Here is a 17,280-nt window from a genome sequence, read left to right as displayed (position 1 = left end):
TTAATGATTGGGGCGAGAACTCTCATTGTCTTGTGTGTGTGTCGGCAGGGTGTTTCTTTTAACAAGATGTTTTTCTAAATCTTTATGCCATTTGATAATCTAGCTATGTTCCCTTTATTTTTTTTTTTAATGTTTGTTTATTTTTGAGAACGAGAGGGAGAGAGAGAAAAAGTCGGGGAGGGGCGGGGGGTTACAGAGGATCCGAAGCAGGCTCAATCATGACAGCAGAGAACCCGATGCGGGGCTCAAACTCATGAACTGTGAGATCATGACTGGAGCTGAAGTCGGACGCTTAACCGATTGAGCCACCCAGGTGCCCCCAGCTATGGTCCCTTTTAAGTGCATCTGCTTCAGGGGGTGGCAAAGTACAGTGTGTGGGCCATACATAGGCCACCCCCAGTTTTTGTAAATAAAGGTTCTAATAGGCACACTCATGTGTATCATCTATGGCTGTTTTCACGTTACAACAGAGTCGCGGAAGAGACCTCGGCCAGAGATCATGGCGGTACTCAAAACCTAATATATTTACTGTTGCCCTTTACGGAAAACCTGTGCTGACCTCCCTTTTTTAACCCTCTAAGGGCACCATAATTTTTTTTTTTTTTTAATTTTTTTTTTTTCAACATTTATTCATTTTTGGGACAGAGAGAGACAGAGTATGAACGGGGGAGGGGCAGAGAGAGAGGGAGACACAGAATCGGAAACAGGCTCCAGGCTCTGAGCCATCAGCCCAGAGCCCGACGCGGGGCTCGAACTCACGGACCGCGAGATCGTGACCTGGCTGAAGTCGGACGCTTAACCGACTGCGCCACCCAGGCGCCCCAAGGGCACCATAATTTTTAAAGAAAAGAAATAAATTTACTAGCCCCACAGAAAACTTTCCCAGCATCTGCTTGGTCAGTAATAACAGGCCAGGAAGAAGCACACACACTGTATCCAACCCCAAGTGCATTCACAATTTCAGCATATAAGGCTCCTGTCCTACACCACGTTCTCTATTAACTGCAGTAGAGGTACTACTAACTGGCTAGCTGATCTCGAACCAATAATAAAGTAACAAGATAAAAAGAGGACCCATTTCCCCGGCATCCAGTTTGACAAAGAGAACCTTGTGACTACCTCTGAAGTCCCTTCTGTTTCGTTACCCGGTAACCTCCGCCTCGCTCCCCCAGCCCCCACGTAACTATCTCAATGTGGTTTAGTTATCCTACTGCTTCTCTCTATAGTTGTATGGCTTAGTTTTGCCTGAAACTTCTTTCTAAGTAAAGAGCACTTCCAGAGCCCATCACACTTTCCATTTCATTGGCATTACTTCACTTTCTTGGCGATATCATTCTTTCTGCATTAAAATTCTGTAGGGGTCATCAGTCCAGCAAACACAGTAAGCCGCAGTGGCCGCTCAGCAAATATTCTTGAAATACTCCACAGGTTTTTCTTTCCCCTTTGTGGGGGTGGGGACCAGGGGCCGTAGGCTCTTGGGCCAGTTCAGACTGGCCCGTCTCCTGCTGTGTTGTGATCCCCTGTGGTGTGGAAAGGCTGCTCTCTCCAGTAGCTCTCTGCCATCTTTAGATCTATCCCCTGTGCAATGGGAGGGGTGGTGGTGGGGAAGAACATTGCTGACCCAGAGCAGCTCATGTGCATTGACTCTCCTTTTTTTCTCACGGTAAAAAAAAAAAAAAAAAAAAAAAAAAAAAAATGAGGGGCGCCTGCGTGGCTCAGTCCGCTAGGCGTCCGACTTGGCTCAGGTCATGATCTCACCGCTTGTGAGTTTGAGCCCTGTGTTGGGCTCTGTGCTGACATCTTGGAGCCTGGAGCCTGCTTCTGATTCTGTGTCTCCCTCTCTCTCTCCCCTTATTCACGCTCTCTCTCTCTCTCTCTCTCTTTCAAAAATAAACAAACATTAAAAAAATAATAAAGAAAGAAAAAATGAGACCTGATCTGTGGGCCTTAAATTTAGCTTCCAGTCAGTTAGTTGAAGGAAACTTTCAGTGTATCCATTCTTTGTGTTTTTCTTTTTTTCCTCCTTTTTCTTTATTTTGTGACTGAAAGTATAAATACTGGGTTTGGGGAGAGGGAACTGTTGTTAGGTTTGAGCCTTTTAGACTCTATCATTACTCTATAAAGGCTGTGTATTTGCATCAGAAATGCATTTAGTCTTAAGTTTTAGTGTTTAGTATATGGAGCATTTATAATGACAGGGTGCTTCCAAAAATAAATCAACTCTATAGAAAATGTTAATCAGCCCATCCCCAGGGACTCTAGTGAGTATCTCCATTGTACAAATGAGGAAATGGACATGACAGTTAGTGGTTTGCCCAAAGCCACACTGTCACGGGCATTATGAAGATTTAGGCAAAAGTCCCATGTACAAGAAAATGCAGTCATGTTTTCATGTAAGACACTGTGGGCCTTAGTCAAATTAACCTAAATTAAGATTCAGGGATGAACGAGCCTCTTGGTATTTGGAAGAACCTACCGCGTCAATCACAAAGAGCTGGCTGTCTTCTTAAAGTTACCTGCAGGGTTTTAAATAGGACATAGACTTTTTTTTTTTTAGGTGTCTGTTACTTGAAATCAAAAGCTCTGTATCTGGCTAAACATTGCCATGAAAATTGAAAAGCAACTAGTTCAAGTGTATTTCACACTGCCCAGGGAAAATCGCGTGGAAAGTACAGTAATGCCTCGATTTGTGGCATTCTACTCTTAGAGTTGACAAGAAAGCAACCTTCTACCAGGAACTTATTTTTAAAAGCCAGTTGCGGGTGGTTGGTTCAGGATATGTATGCAATCTTGCAGATAAATCTGCCTCTATAGGTTTGCATGGCAGAGTAAGGATTGACATCGAGGAAACACAAAGCTCTCCATTTTCAAAGAAACTTCTGGAATTAGTGTTGCTCTTTTCTTAGGCAAACATTGAGAGCTAGTTTTATAATTATTTTCCCCAAGAACTGACTGAAGCAAAAAAAAAAAAAAAAAAGACTTTTTCCCCTTGGTTAACCTCTAGTTAATTAAAAAATTCAGTTCTCGATCCCAGGAATCTTCCCTCTCTTCTCTTCTTTTCTTTTTTTTCTCCTAAGCTTCATGTGGGAGCTTGACTCCTTTTTTTTTTTTTTGAGTAGTTAGTGTTTTAAAGACATAACAGTTGACTATAATACCTCCGGTATCTGGGCATGGGAGCACGGCCTCATTCAAAGACATGGTACTGGCTGAGAGGGCTCACCCCCTGTTATGGTAAACTGCCTGCCAGGTCCCCAACTGTGAGGTTCTCTGTAATGCCGTGTATCAATTTGGGCAAAGCCAACATGTAAATGCCGAGAGAAGGTGCTGTGTACAGGAAGACACCAAAGCGTGTTGCTAAGGGAGAGCCACGCCTCACAGAGGGTCAATGTCAGGCACTCACCTCGAGCTTGCAGCTGCCGGGATTTGACTCAGCATTTCACCCTGCGTTCATCAGATCTGGGTCCCGTAGACCCACACTGACGGAGTTTACAAGTGACTGATCCGCCAGAGTGACCGTATAATACGTGATCCAGTGAGTGAGGTTCAGTTCCGACCCAGCTGCCTTTGTGCTGTTGGGCAGATTGTCTAACTTTTCTAGGTGCTGTGGTCTTATCCGTGTGGTTGGAATGTTAACGTTTTATAAAGATGTTCCAAGAGCTAGTGCCTGAGACATAAAACCGGGGAGATAATAGCTATTGTTATTATAGTCTCACTTTGGTTGTTGTCTCCCTTTTAACTGTGCAAGTCAGCTTCGGAGACTGAATAATAGATGAAAAAATTGCTTGCTGAGCATAGGATTAGAGCACAAGGAGCCAGAGGTTCTTAAGGAGTGCCTCCATCGGGCTGGAATGGCTGGGCATACCGTCAGTTGACATAAAGGACATTATTTCCAGAATCTGAACCCTGTACCCAGATGGTGCTGGATAAAGTCCACTGCGCTTTTAATCCATGGCTTACTTTTTTCTTAATTTCATGAATTTCTTAATTTCTTAATTTCACCACTTTTTTAGTCCTGGGGCCTCTGGTTACACTTTTTTTTTTTTTTAAGTTTTATTTATTTATTTTGAGAGAGAGAGAAAGGGTGTGCGGTGGAGGGGGAGAGAAAGAATCTCAAGCAGGCTTGGCACGCTCAATACGGAGCCTGATGTGGGGCTCAAACCCGTAAACCCACGCAAGATCGTGATGACCTGAGCCGAAATCAAGAGTCAGACGCGTAAGCAGCTGAGCCACTCAGGAGCCATGGATGCACTTGTTTTTAGCAGTAACAAAGGAGTCCCTGGTTCTTTTGTTTGGATTTGGCTTTCAAAACATCGTTTTGGGGGCTATTTATTGTACTTCCAGGATTGTGCCTTCTTCTGGTTCCATATTCAGGAAGTGAAATTTATAGGAGGGTACCTGGCTAGTCCCTAGGAGGGGTTGTGTATGTTAAGTGCTTATAGAAGGCACGCCACTCCCTTGGATGTTATTACAAGGGGAGAGCATGCTTCTTTTAGGTCACTAAAACAGTCGCCATATATAAAGACCTTCCCTCATGTGCCTGTGTCTGTTTTTCATTTTATTTTCTCTCTGGTTTAGGGATTGACATCCTGAAGCTCGTAGCAGCCCAAGTGGGAAGCCAGTGGAAGGATATCTATCAGTTTCTGTGCAATGCCAGTGAGCGGGAGGTGGCCGCTTTCTCGAACGGGTACACGGCCGACCACGAGCGGGCCTACGCAGCTCTGCAGCACTGGACCATCCGGGGGCCTGAGGCCAGCCTCGCCCAGCTCATCAGTGCCCTGCGCCAGCACCGGCGCAACGATGTCGTGGAGAAGATTCGGGGACTGATGGAAGATACGGCCCAGGTAATGTCCCTGGGTTGTTGGTCTTTCCAACTAACCTGTGGGTCCCTGTGTTCAGATTTTACCAGGTGTATATAATAAGGAAAAATACAGATATTGGGTGTTTGGATCACACACACTCCCCTTCTGGGACAGTGTGGTTCTCGGTGGTTGTCCGTTATGATCATCTAGAGAACTTTAAAAAATGTCTGGTACTTGGATTCCACTGTAGACTAGTCAGATCAGAATCTGTAGGTGGAGCACCACAGATCAGTATTTAAAAAAAAATTTTTTTTTTTAATTTTTTTTTTTTTTTTTTGAGAGAGAGAGAGTGTGTGAGCGGCGGAGGGGCAGAGAGAGAGGGAGACAGAATCCGAAGCAGGCTCCGGGCTCTGAGCCATCAGCACAGAGCTGACGCAGGGCTTAAACTCACAAGCCATGAGATCATGACCTGAGCTGAAGTTGGATGCTTAACCGACTGAGCTACCCAGGTGTCCCAGAAATCAGTATTTTAAAAAGCTCTCAAAATGGTGTTAATTTGGAGGCGCAGAGGTGAGAATCATCGTGTTTGGGGTATGTTCTGTCTTCAGACTATGCAGCCAGATCTCGTTATCCCATGTACGGTCTCGTTTTGCATAACACACCTGAACAAATCCAAGAAGGAGGACTTTTTTTTTCCCCCCTATTCTCCCCTTTCCCAACCCTCCCCCAGGATATTTTTTGTGATGTAGTTTAGGAGGACTCAATCTTACCTTCTGAGGTTGCACGTGGTGCTGACAGCAGTAGGTAACAGGATTGATCAAGCCTTCTTCTTGTGCTTGTTCAACCTGTACATCAGATGGGAACAGAGGGGACCCAGGAGTGTGACTTATTTATAGTCACTGGTCACTGAGTTCTGGCTTTGGAGCCAGGAAGCTCTGGATTTGAATCCTGGCTGTGACACTTATTATCTGGGTGACCAAGGGCAAGTTACTTCACCTTTCTCTATTTCTATTTTCTCATTTGTAAGCCAGCCTTATAGGGCTAATTGAGATTAGAAATAAAGTATATGGAAGTCCTGATATGTTGAAGATGTTCTACAAATGGTAGCTATGATCATAACATACCTGATTTTACTTAGCCTTTCCTTTAATCATAATATGCTTCCCTGAAAGGCCGTGAATTAAGTACAAACTTGAGTATTGACTTCTGTTTCTCACAAACTTCGATTAAAGTTTCTGAATGTATTCCCAAAGTAAAGAAAATGTTGCCACCGAGACCTGATAAAACCCACTTAAAATTTAAAAGGCCATTCTGTCGATGTTATTTTCCAGTGCTCCAAACTCATTACCTAAAGAGCTGGAGAGAGTTTTTCCCCCATCAACTCTAATTCACTACTGTTCTGTACCAAATTTTGTGTATCAAGGGACTCAATTTTATATATCCAAGAGCCCAAGTGCTTTTATTTTTTTGTACTAACAGTGTAGTCTTTCTTCACTATTGAAGGAAACAGTCAAGAGGTGGCTCTTTTATCTAAGCGAGTGGATAAAATTTATAGGTGCTAATTGGTACTGAAGGTGGTCTTTAAACTCCTGGTATATTTTTGGCTTCTTTGAAGTGTGGAATTTCAGGAAAAGTATATATTTATTTAGTGTTATTTATTTGTTTATTTTGAGAGAGAGAGTGTGTGAGTGAGCAGAGGAGGGGTAGAGAGAGGGAGAGAGAGGGAATATCCGAAGCAGGCTCTGTGCTGTCACACAGAGGCAGTACGGGACTCGAAGCCATGAACCAACCATGAGATCATGACCTGAGCTGAAATCAAGTCAGATGCTTAACTGACTGAGCCAGCGAGGTGCCCCCAGAAAAAAATATTATGAACAGATGCAGTGGTAAACATTCAAAGGCACGCAGTAATGTCTTGTGACTTCCTGAGAATGATACCAAAAGTATGGCTCACAACTAAAGCTGGCTTCGAGTTAGCTGGATCTGGGGGAAAGGAAAGGAAGATGTTTAATCTCTAGTTGGATGAAATGACTGCCGTTCGAGTAAGGGACTTGAGAGGCAAACATGAATGGGCTTCCTTGGAATATTGACTCAGGGAAAGAGCTGGCAGGGCAAGCAGGAGACTTGAGGGTTTAGATGTTGGAGAATAAGCCGCTAGGTCTTTTCGATGATTCCCTACAAGAAACGTAAATTGTGATCGATGCAATGTTAGCATTTGGTTGAGTGGAATCTTTGGTAAAGTAGAAAGATGATCATGATGAATTTTTAAGGGAAAAGAAGGTGTCTTATTAGAAAAAAAAAAAAAATGCAAGCGTAGGAAAATATAAACATAGGGAAATGAGAAAGCATTAATGTTATGTCATTAAATCCAGGTGGTACAGTGAGAAGTGAATTTTCTTGTTTATTTTTTTCTGTAATGAAAACACATTACTTTGGTGATTTAAAGTTTATTTATTTATTTAAATGGCAAATAGAATGTGACTTATTTAAGTTTTTAAAATTATATTTACTTATTTTGAGAGAGAGAGAGAGACAGTGCAAGTGGGGGAGAGGCAGAGAGAGAGGGAGACACAGAGTCTGAAGCAGACTCCAGGCTCCGAGCTGTCAGTACAGAACCTGACGCGGGGCTTGAACTCACGAGTGTGAGATCATGACCTGAGCCGAAGTTGAACGCTCAACCTACTGAGCCACCCAGGCACCCCAAATGTGACTTATTTATATTCAAGTTACCTCACATACTGATTTCATAAATCAAGTGATACCCGCTCTTCACCCCCAATCATACAATTGAAAGATGTGTCGCTGGTATAGATTTGAAGAAAGTACGTTCTGGAATCAGTCTGTGTAGAGTCCAAATTCTGGATCCTCAATTTACCCGCTGTGTGATCTGGGACAAATTACTAAACCTCTCTGGTCTCAGGTTCCCCATTAAAATATTTTTTTTTTTAATTTTTTTTCAACGTTTATTTATTTTTGGGACAGAGAGAGAGACAGAGCATGAACGGGGGAGGGGCAGAGAGAGAGGGAGACACAGAATCGGAAACAGGCTCGAGGCTCTGAGCCATCAGCCCAGAGCCTGACGCGGGGCTCGAACTCACGGACCGCGAGATTGTGACCTGGCTGAAGTCGGACGCTTAACCGACTGCGCCACCCAGGCGCCCCTAAAATATTTTTTAAATGACTGAGCTGAAAGGGCACAAGCAAAAGGGTAGGTAGGGCTTTGTTTGACTGCTGAATTGAGAGAGGGAGGCCCATCCTGTTTCAGTTTAGGGAGAGTAGACAGTGTGACCATATCTGTGTGACAGTCTTCCTTGTAAATGTTTACAAGGACTGACTTGAGGTTTGTGATGTTGGGTCAGATTTGCCAAAAAAATCGCCGAGACTTATTTCGCTTTTTGATTTCTGCAAGTCTGTCTCATTTCTCGGTGCATACTCAGCAATCACTTAGAAAACTCAGTCCTAATCTTCAGGGTAATTCTCTTTTGGGGGTGGTGGTGATGGTGGTAGGGTGTTGACTATAAAAAATGACCTTTGGATGTTTCTCTGATGATTCCGTTGAGGTCCATAAATGTTTCTTGAGCACCTACTTTATTCCAGGCACTGTCACAGGTGTTGTGAGAGGTAGGCCCCAAAGTTTCTGTGGAGGCGACCGTGTTTGTGTACCAAGGAGAGTGATTCGTAACAAAAATCACTGAGTCAGTGAATCCGAAAACAAAACAAAATACTGAATCCCAAAGTGCCAGACTCATACCCTTGAGTGCTTTTCTTCTGTCTCCTCTATATCCAACAAGATTCTAATATCTATTTTGTTATTTATTTTTTAAGGAACAGTGGCATCACGCATCCTCGCTTTCTCTGTAGTTCTGGGGTAGCCTATGTGTGAAGCCAATATGAAGCTTCTTGTTCCGTATTTTCATAATGACCATCATTGTCTAGCAACCCTGTGGACCCAGCTCTGACTCTCATTTTAAGAGCCAATGAGCATGGATTTCTGGCTGCCAGCTTTTATTAATCACACAGTATGTAATTGTCTGCAGCTTATCTCTGAGATTAGTTGAGTCAAACAAGACACAGAGTGTAGGGGGCATAATTGAGACTTATTCTTCCCACTTTATGATGGATTTGTATTCTTGCTGTATTGTGGTAACTGCTGGGGACTTGAGACTTTGCCCTAGGAGTTAATGGAAGCTTAATGTGTAAAAATGACTATGCGTGCGTATGTTGAAAAATGGTTAATAGTTTTTCCTATTCATGAACCCGAGAGCACCCACATTAGCTTCCACTCAAAGGATTAGCCTGGTGTACCTTTTAGTTACCTCTGGCAAGGACAGCTGGGCCATTATTAACCATGGTGGCCTATTAGCCATGTTTTAGTTAAACACATCCAGAGTCTGACCTAAAAAAAATTTTTTTTATGTACTAAAAAAATTACATAATAAAATTCACTTTTTGGCGTGTTCTTTTTTTTTTTTTTTTTTTAAGACTTAAGTGTTTAAGAGCAGTTGTAGGTTTAAAAGAAAATCAAGAGGGAGGTACAGAGATTTCTCATATACCTTCTCCTCCGACATATACATAGCCTCTCCCATTGTCAATATCACTCACCAGAATGCCACATTTTTTACCAAGGAGGAACCTACATTGACATACAATAATCAGCCAAAGTCCATAGTTTACCTTAGGGTTCACTAAGTGTCTATTCTACAGGTTTGGACAAGTGTATAATGATACAATACCATCATGTGGAGTATTTAGACTGCCCCTAAAATCCTCTATGCTGTGCCCGTTTATCTCTCTCTCCTACCCCACCCACCCTGGCAACCACTTTTTTTTTTTTTTTTTTTTTTTTTACTGTCTCCATGGTTTTTCCTTTTCTAGAATGTTATATAGTTGGAATCATGCAGTATGTAGCCTTCTCAGATTGGCTTCTTTGACTTAGTAATATACAGTTAAGATTCCATCGTGTCTTTCCATGACTTGATAGCTCATTTGTTTTTAGCCCGGAATAATACTCCAGTGTTTAGTTGTACCAGTTTATTAATCCATTCAGCTACCTGACTCTTTCTTTATCTAAGGTGTGAGTTGTTTTTCAGTACTCTCTTCTTGGAGTTCAACATCTAAAGCCTTCTAGAATCGGATCTATTTTTCCCTTCCAGGGCATCAGCGTTTGGTAGAAGCAGCAGTGGGGCCGTAGTTGGAAGTTATTGGGACTTTGCCAAAGCTATTTAAAAACTCCAATACAGCATTCCAAATTGTATGTTATCTCTTTTTTCCCAACCTTTTACTTTGATTTTTCCCCCCCGTGGTATTATTTAAAGAAAGTCTTATGTAAGTAGCATATATTTAAGGTTTCAAAAAATTTAGTCCGACAGCTTTTTGTCATTTAATTAGAGAATTCTAGTGTGGTTACATTTCTAATGTAATTACTCATATATTTGGGTTTAAATCTAACCATCTGATTATTTGTTTTGTATTTGTCTTGTCTCTTTTTCTCCCCCTCTTTCTTGCCTTCTTTGGGATTAATCAAGTATTTTTTATGATTCAACTTCTCTTCCTTTTTTAGCTTGCTAGTTACACATGTTTTACTGTACTTTTAATGGTAGAGATCACAACTTAAATTATGAGAGATGTTTCATAAGTGCGTACTTCTTACTATTTCTAAACAGCACAACGGCCTTAGGAGACCTTAATTCTATTTATCCTTCTCTTGCATTATGTTTTTTTATTGTCTTGAATTTTAACACCACACATTTCTTAGCCCCCAAAAGGCACAATTATTACGATTTTTCACGTCAGGATTCCCATGGGTAACACCTGCATCTTGATCTTTTCTGTTGTTCCTTGTTCCTTTCTGCAGCTTCTGCTTCTACCCGAGATCATTTTTCTTTGACCCCAAGAATACTTGGGGTAGGTTTCCGGCAATAAATTCTGTTTTTCTGTGTCTGGAAAATGCCAACTCAATAAATAAATTGCATTAGTTGCCCTTTGGTTTTGAAGGATAGCTGGAAAACAGAATTTAGTGGGACCGTTGTTTCTTTCCAGTGCTCTCATGTCTGTATGTAAGTTTCCTCTGCTAAAGAGCAAAGGAGATGATGTGATTTTGTGTTCAAATCTCTATTACCTAACAGACTAGATGTGCAGTATTATACCGGACATTTGGGGCAAATGCAAAGACCAGTCTAAGACAGAGTCAGTGCGGTCAAGGAAGCTTACGGTTGAATGGGAGAAACTTCTATATACTTAGGGAGTGTGAGGGAATAAATCCACAAGGGTGGGAGGAGGGGTTGCTGGATATACAGCTAATCAGCCGGTAAGGCTCCAGATCGGAGCCTCAGTGTGGAGATGTGTGCCAGGTGAAGTTCCTGCCCTGGCAGCACGTCGCGGGGAACCCTGGCCTCTCTGCCTCAGTTTGTTCCTGAGGAAATGGGAGCGTCATTAGTGCCTGTCCTATGAGGTGTTGTGAGAGCTAGGTGAGTGTGCCCCCACAGTAAGCACTTGGTGAATGTTTACTGTGCATGGCTGCCATTATTCCCCGGGCTCTAGAGGCAAGAGAGATGGAAAAAGTGTTCCTAAGTAGCTCCAACTCATACACATAATGGATCCTTTAAATCCATCCACTTGGTGTCGGGTGGGGAGGTACTTCCCATTCCAACACTGGTTAAAGTGGGCGGTTGAGCATCAGTTTGCCGTCTGGGTTCAGTGCCCAAGAACTGGAAATTCCACTAATGGTAAATATTTATTCCTTGCTGCCTGAGCGAATGTTCCTAGGCTGGGGATGTTTTCTCTAGCGAAGAAACAAAGGTGATGGTATGTGTGAAGATAACGGTCTGCTTTCTCAGTGGCTGTCAGAAAAAGGGAAACAAAATTGAGCAACTGAATCTCTAGATTTACTCTCACCCCTCCTCACCCCTCCCCTCCCTTCAACTTCTCTCTCTGTCCTCCCCTCTCAGACTTTTCTTTTTTTTTTTTAACTTTTATTTGCTTTTAAGAGACAGAGCATGAGTGGGGGAGGGGTGCGTGCACTTGAGCGTGCACACACGCACGCGCACACACACACACACACACACACACACAGAATCCGAAGCAGGCTCCAGGCTCTGAGTTGTCAGCACAGAGCCCAACACGGGGCTCAAACCCATGAACCATGAGATCATGACCTGAGCCAAAGTCGGATGCTTAATAGACTGAGCCACCCAAGGCCCCAGATTTTTCTATTTAAAATGGAAGATCAAGTGGTTATCAAAATTGAATGAGGTACTGTTTATTTAAACTGCAGGATGTAAGAAAGTGACATAGTAAAGCAATGCTTACTGGCTGGGTTCGACAGTAATTGTGATTGGAATTTCAGTATTCCTTTATTGTCTCAGTTTGATAAAGGATAGAAAAAGGGATTTTATGCACCTTTTACAGAATGATAATATTAAGAAGACCTGCAACAATTGAAAATAATGTAAAGTGTTACTTCAGCTGTCTGCTTTGACCAGCGATCCTCAGATGTAAAGAACTGGTGCTAATCCAGCAGGGGAGTTGGGTACCTTACCCCTCCTGCCCACCTTCCATTAGATAAGACCGATCAAAACTATGCTGTAATGTAACGAGCGGACTTGAAGCCAGTGCTGTTGTTGTGGACTGCTGGGTAATAGAATGACTCTTTGTTAGACATTCTCGATCCCTTCCAGAAACCATGCAGGAGACCTACGTCCCAGAGACAGAGTCCCCCCCTCCCCCCCACCGGCCCCCAACTATAGTCGACGCTGTTTGGACACTGGATGGCTTTGCTTTGTATAATCAACTGGGACAGTCTCTGCATTGGGGACAGCACTGGGCATTCTGATTTTGCCACTGTTTCTGTGGCGGAGGGAACTACCGTTGCTGATTTTTTTTTTTTTTTTTTGTTAACCAGCTGCAGGATGCAGCTGTCCTTACCTAAGGTCTGACTGAGACCAGCTCTTTTCAGACACTTAACATAGTCAGGGCGAGTCAAGGCGAATACCAGCTGTATGTTCAACTGTTGGCTTTTTGGCCATTCAGATTTGTCTTCGTCTTTAATTTACCAGTTGGTCATCTCTGAGAAGATAGGGATTATTATCCCAAGGCCCTAAGACGCTAGCTGAACTCAGCCTGTATCTCGCGCCTGCCCTCGGCCGGCCGTGTTACCACAGCATAGAGGGTCATTTAAGGTCAAGTCACTTAATTTGCAGGGTGTGACTGTGGAATCTGGGGAACTCCCCTGTGTGGTGACAAGGGGACTTTATAAAAGGATTGTTGCCACACGATAGGCTTAGGTACATTTCGTGGTGCTTATGTTTAGGGTGGCCATCGTGTATAAAGAAGCAAGCTCTGTGAATAAGCTTTTAGGTTTTTAATGTCATTTCAGGCCATTCTACTTATTATCACATTCCAGGGTTTCATTCAGTTGGTCAACAACCTTTTGTGGAGCACCAGCTGTGTGTCTGGTACTCTGTAAAGAAGAAAGGTGGTCTCTAGGCCTTTCAGCAGCTCGGTCACCGAGAGGGAGACTCTTGTGCAAATAATGTGCAATTCAGTGTGATAAGCAAATGTTATAACAGAAGGGTACACAGGAAATTATAAGGTTGTAGCAGAAGGCAGGGGTACTGACCTACCCCAAAATACAGAAAACAATAGTAGACGTATACTTGTCCATTTGAAAAAGTCATTTTTAGGGGCGCCTGGGTGGCTTTGTCAGTTAAGCATCTGACTCTTGATTTTGGCTCAGGTCATGATCTCATCGTTCGTGGGTTTGAGCCCCACGTTGGGCCCTGCGCTGACAGTGTGAAACCTGCTTGGGATTCTCTTTCTCTCTCTTTCTGCCCCTCCCCCACTCACACTGTCTCTTTCTCTCTCAAAATAAATAAGGAAAAAAAGGTACTCTTTTTTTTTTTTTTAATGTTTATTTATTTTGAGAGACAGAATGAGCAGGGGAGGGGCAGAGAGAGAGGGAGACAGAATCCCAAACAGGCTCTGCGAAGTCAGCACAGAGCTTGACATGGGGCTCGAACCCACCAACTGCAAGATCATGACCTGAGCTGAAATCAAGAGTCGGACGCTTAACTGACTGAGCCACCCAGGTGCCCCCCAAAAAAGGCACTCTTAAAAAAACAGACTGTAGTTTCTTTCAAGACTGGATTTTGGTCCTCTTCCCCGAGATTTTCTGTCTGGTTTCTGCTGAGGAAGCCCTATCTAATCACACTTAGGGCTTCTCACGCTTTTGACTCTGCAAAGAACACTTGCTTTACTGAGAACCTTGTTTCGTTTTGCTCCGTCGCAAGCTGTTCAGAAAGCTTTCACTGTTGCAAAATATTAAAGGTACATAAATAAGTTTCCAATGCCCCACTTCATGGAAGTGCTGAAGTTCGAACTTTGCATCTTTAAGAACTAATAGAACTAATTGGCGGATCCAACAAATTGACTTTCAGCTTCGTGAATTCATGGCTGTCTTCTAAGGATCTGGGGAAGATTGGAACCAGGGTGTGTATACTAGAGATCAGGAGTGTAAATACCCAGTCCTGCACTTGCCATTGAGTGGGGGCTCAATACAGTTTTGCTACTATCTTCTACGTTGAAATTAAATTCTGCCTTCTTCCGTTTTTAACTCAAGAGCAAATGATACCACTCTACTTTCAATAAATGCACATTAAGGAGAAAGGGAGCCAGCATTTGCTGAGTATCTGTTGTGTCCCAAATGTTGTCTGGGTGCTTTACATCTGTGATTATCTAGCAAGCTTCATCGTTCTGCAGGGTATAGGTAGGTATGAGAATTAAGACATCATTTTGTATTTAGTTCAAGGCCATGTCCATTGTAAGATGCACCATTATTGTATGTACTACCAAGGTAGCAATTAAAACACTGCCAATTATAGTTGTAAGATTTATCCCTATTTGAGAGATGTTAAAATGTGAAAAAATACATATCGTAGGATTAATCCAGTATGGTAGTTGAGCTTGAGGTGTATAGTTTATAAGGAGTTTCTTGGGGATCTTGAGATTGATACATTTTCTCTCCCAACACATGTATTTGCACATGCTTTTTCTTTTCCTTTTTAAAATTGCTTTTGAGGATAGATGGATTAACATAAACAACTTATTTAGTAAACATTAATGGAATGCCCATTATGTTTTGAGCCCTGTGTCCAACACTGGAGATACTAGATGGAAACATTTACGTAGAAGACACACATAAAACACAAAACCTGGGAATCCTCCCTCAAGTTGCTGACAGTTTTACAGGAGGGGTAGGTATTTGAGCCCCACGTTAAACGATATTCTGTAGACTTGAAGTGGGCTTTTATTTTTTTCCTGAGACACGGTGTCTCCATGTTCAGAAAAGGCAGTCTATTAGTTGATGACATTTTCCATTGCTTAATCCACACCTTCACTGGCTTTCTCAAAGAATCCACTGAAATGAAATCAGAATCAATATAGTGAAAAGAAGCTTATTTTCTCCATCAATTACCAGTGCTGGATATCATATTTTTAACTTATTTTTAAAGCCAAAACTCATATCTTGATAAAGCTTAGTAGCTTCCAATTCGGGCCCAGTTTCTCCATTTTATGTTTATGAGACTATCTCTTGCTCTGTTATAACACATGTACCAATCGCAGGTACACGTGCTGGTGAGGAATTGCATCATGGCCAGCAGTAGGTTTTATTGTATACCAGTTAATTTCAGTTCAACACTTTCAATGCTTAATTCTTCATATTTCTTTGGGAGAGGTAGCTTTCACTCCTGACGTTCCCATTAAAATTTTTTTTTTTTTTCACAGAGAAACTTTTGATTTACCCACAGTTGGACTTTGTCAGGGGACAGCCTGCAGTGAACAACCATGAACATGACTTGTCACCAAAAAAGTACTAGAAAAAAACATGGGGAAATTTTTCTTTGTTCTTATTATCCCAACAGTAGGTCAGTCTCTTTTGAGAAGGATAGAAAACACTGAAGTCACATGAGTAAGATTCAACTACTTTACAATAAATGGATAAGCCAGAAAACATCATAGGCAAATCAAAAGAATAATAACTGGGAGAAGTTGTTTGCAACATAGGGTTAACAACCTTAAAAAAAATCAAGAGCTTTTACAAATTAATGAAGAGACCAAGGACCCAAAAGAAAATTGGGCAGTCTGTGAACAAGACAGTTCACAAAAAAGGAAATCGTGAGGGTTCCTAAAGGTATACAGGTTTTTTAGCCTTGCTCGGAACAAGAAAAATTAAGATGGAAACCTGCACAGATACACAATTTTAACTTCTTAGATTGGTAAGGAGGAAAAGGTGTGACGCCATTTTTTGTGTTGTGAGAGTACAGAGAAAAAGGGATACTGTCTGTTGCCGATGTGTGTGTACGTGAGCCCAACCCTTATGGAGAGCCATCTGGTATTATCTACCAAAGTATATGGCAGTTGATGATTGACCTGGTACCTCCAGGACTATGTCCTGCGAATAGTCCCACGTGCCTCTGCCATGTGTGTAGAATGTCCCAAGTAAAGTATTCCTTGTTAACGTCATCTGTAATAAAGGAGTGGAGGCAGCATAAATGACCTTCAACAGAGAACTGGTTATAGAAGTTGTGGAACGCCCGGACAGTGGAACAGCATGCATTTGTCGAAAGGAGCGAGTATTGTGTTAAAAAAAAAAAAAAAGTAAAATAAGAAAAATAGTAACAACTAAAGAAGAGGTGGGGAAGGGTAGAGACTATATAATACCTCTTTATTGGTGTAAGTATCGACTGGGAGGAAGAACACGCGAGGAATGGGTAAGAATCACCACCCGCAGGGGAACCGAGTAGATGAGAACTGTGAGTCAGAGATTAATAAGGGAGAAGTATTTTTCACAGTAGCTCCTTTTGGAATTATGTACCAGGTATATTCCAATTCTAATGGCATGCATCCAACTAATGATTTTATTAAATAATACTAATTTAATCAAACTTAGCAAGTTCAAAACAGTTGAGTCACTGAGATGCTTGAGCCTTCTTAGCTCAAGATCATGAGTTTCCTGTGAAATTACTTTCTGTCTTCCACAATGCCTTAAGGCAAGCTTTGTCAGATTCATGCACCTCCTTCTCATGGTTAGAATTGGTCAAAGACTTTTTTGTGGGAAAGGCTTCCTCATGGGTTCTCAGTGAGTGAAATGTAGGGAAACCCACGTCATTCCCGGCAGCGTGACCTCCTCATGTGTCCACGGGGCCGAGCTCTTGTAAGGCTCAGCAGTATGTTTGGATGTGAGTGGGCTCCAGCTTGGAACCAAGAGAACCCATTTACTCTCTCTGTCGTCGCTTCCTTTTTCGAGAAAGCTAGTCAGTGAGTCAGCTCAGGGCTGCAATGTTACCGTTGATGTCAGCAGGCTGGACAGCTTGCAGACACAGCGCCAGCAGCTGGGCGGGGCTCACCCTCCCTTCCTTCTCCTTCCAGAGCCAGCTGGTTCTTCCCAGCTCTGGCAGCTTCATACAGCACTACTTGTGGCTTC

At 42.5% G+C, this 17,280-nt stretch overlaps 1 protein-coding gene across 1 annotated transcript in view; it reads left to right on the top strand.

Annotated features, from left to right (window-relative positions):
• The window catches only part of TNFRSF21 (TNF receptor superfamily member 21), a 76,740-nt gene that overhangs the window by 42,208 nt on the left and 17,252 nt on the right, over nucleotides 1-17,280 (top strand). The window contains exon 4 of the mRNA XM_045498473.1: nucleotides 4,576-4,841. Coding sequence (XP_045354429.1) covers nucleotides 4,576-4,841 — 266 coding nt within the window. The remainder of the gene's footprint in view (nucleotides 1-4,575; nucleotides 4,842-17,280) is intronic.

Source organism: Leopardus geoffroyi, chromosome B2 (genome assembly GCF_018350155.1).
Source record: "Leopardus geoffroyi isolate Oge1 chromosome B2, O.geoffroyi_Oge1_pat1.0, whole genome shotgun sequence".
Lineage (NCBI taxonomy): Eukaryota > Metazoa > Chordata > Mammalia > Carnivora > Felidae > Leopardus > Leopardus geoffroyi.
Note: the sequence above shows the minus strand (reverse complement) of the source record. Positions and strands in the feature narration are given on the sequence as shown.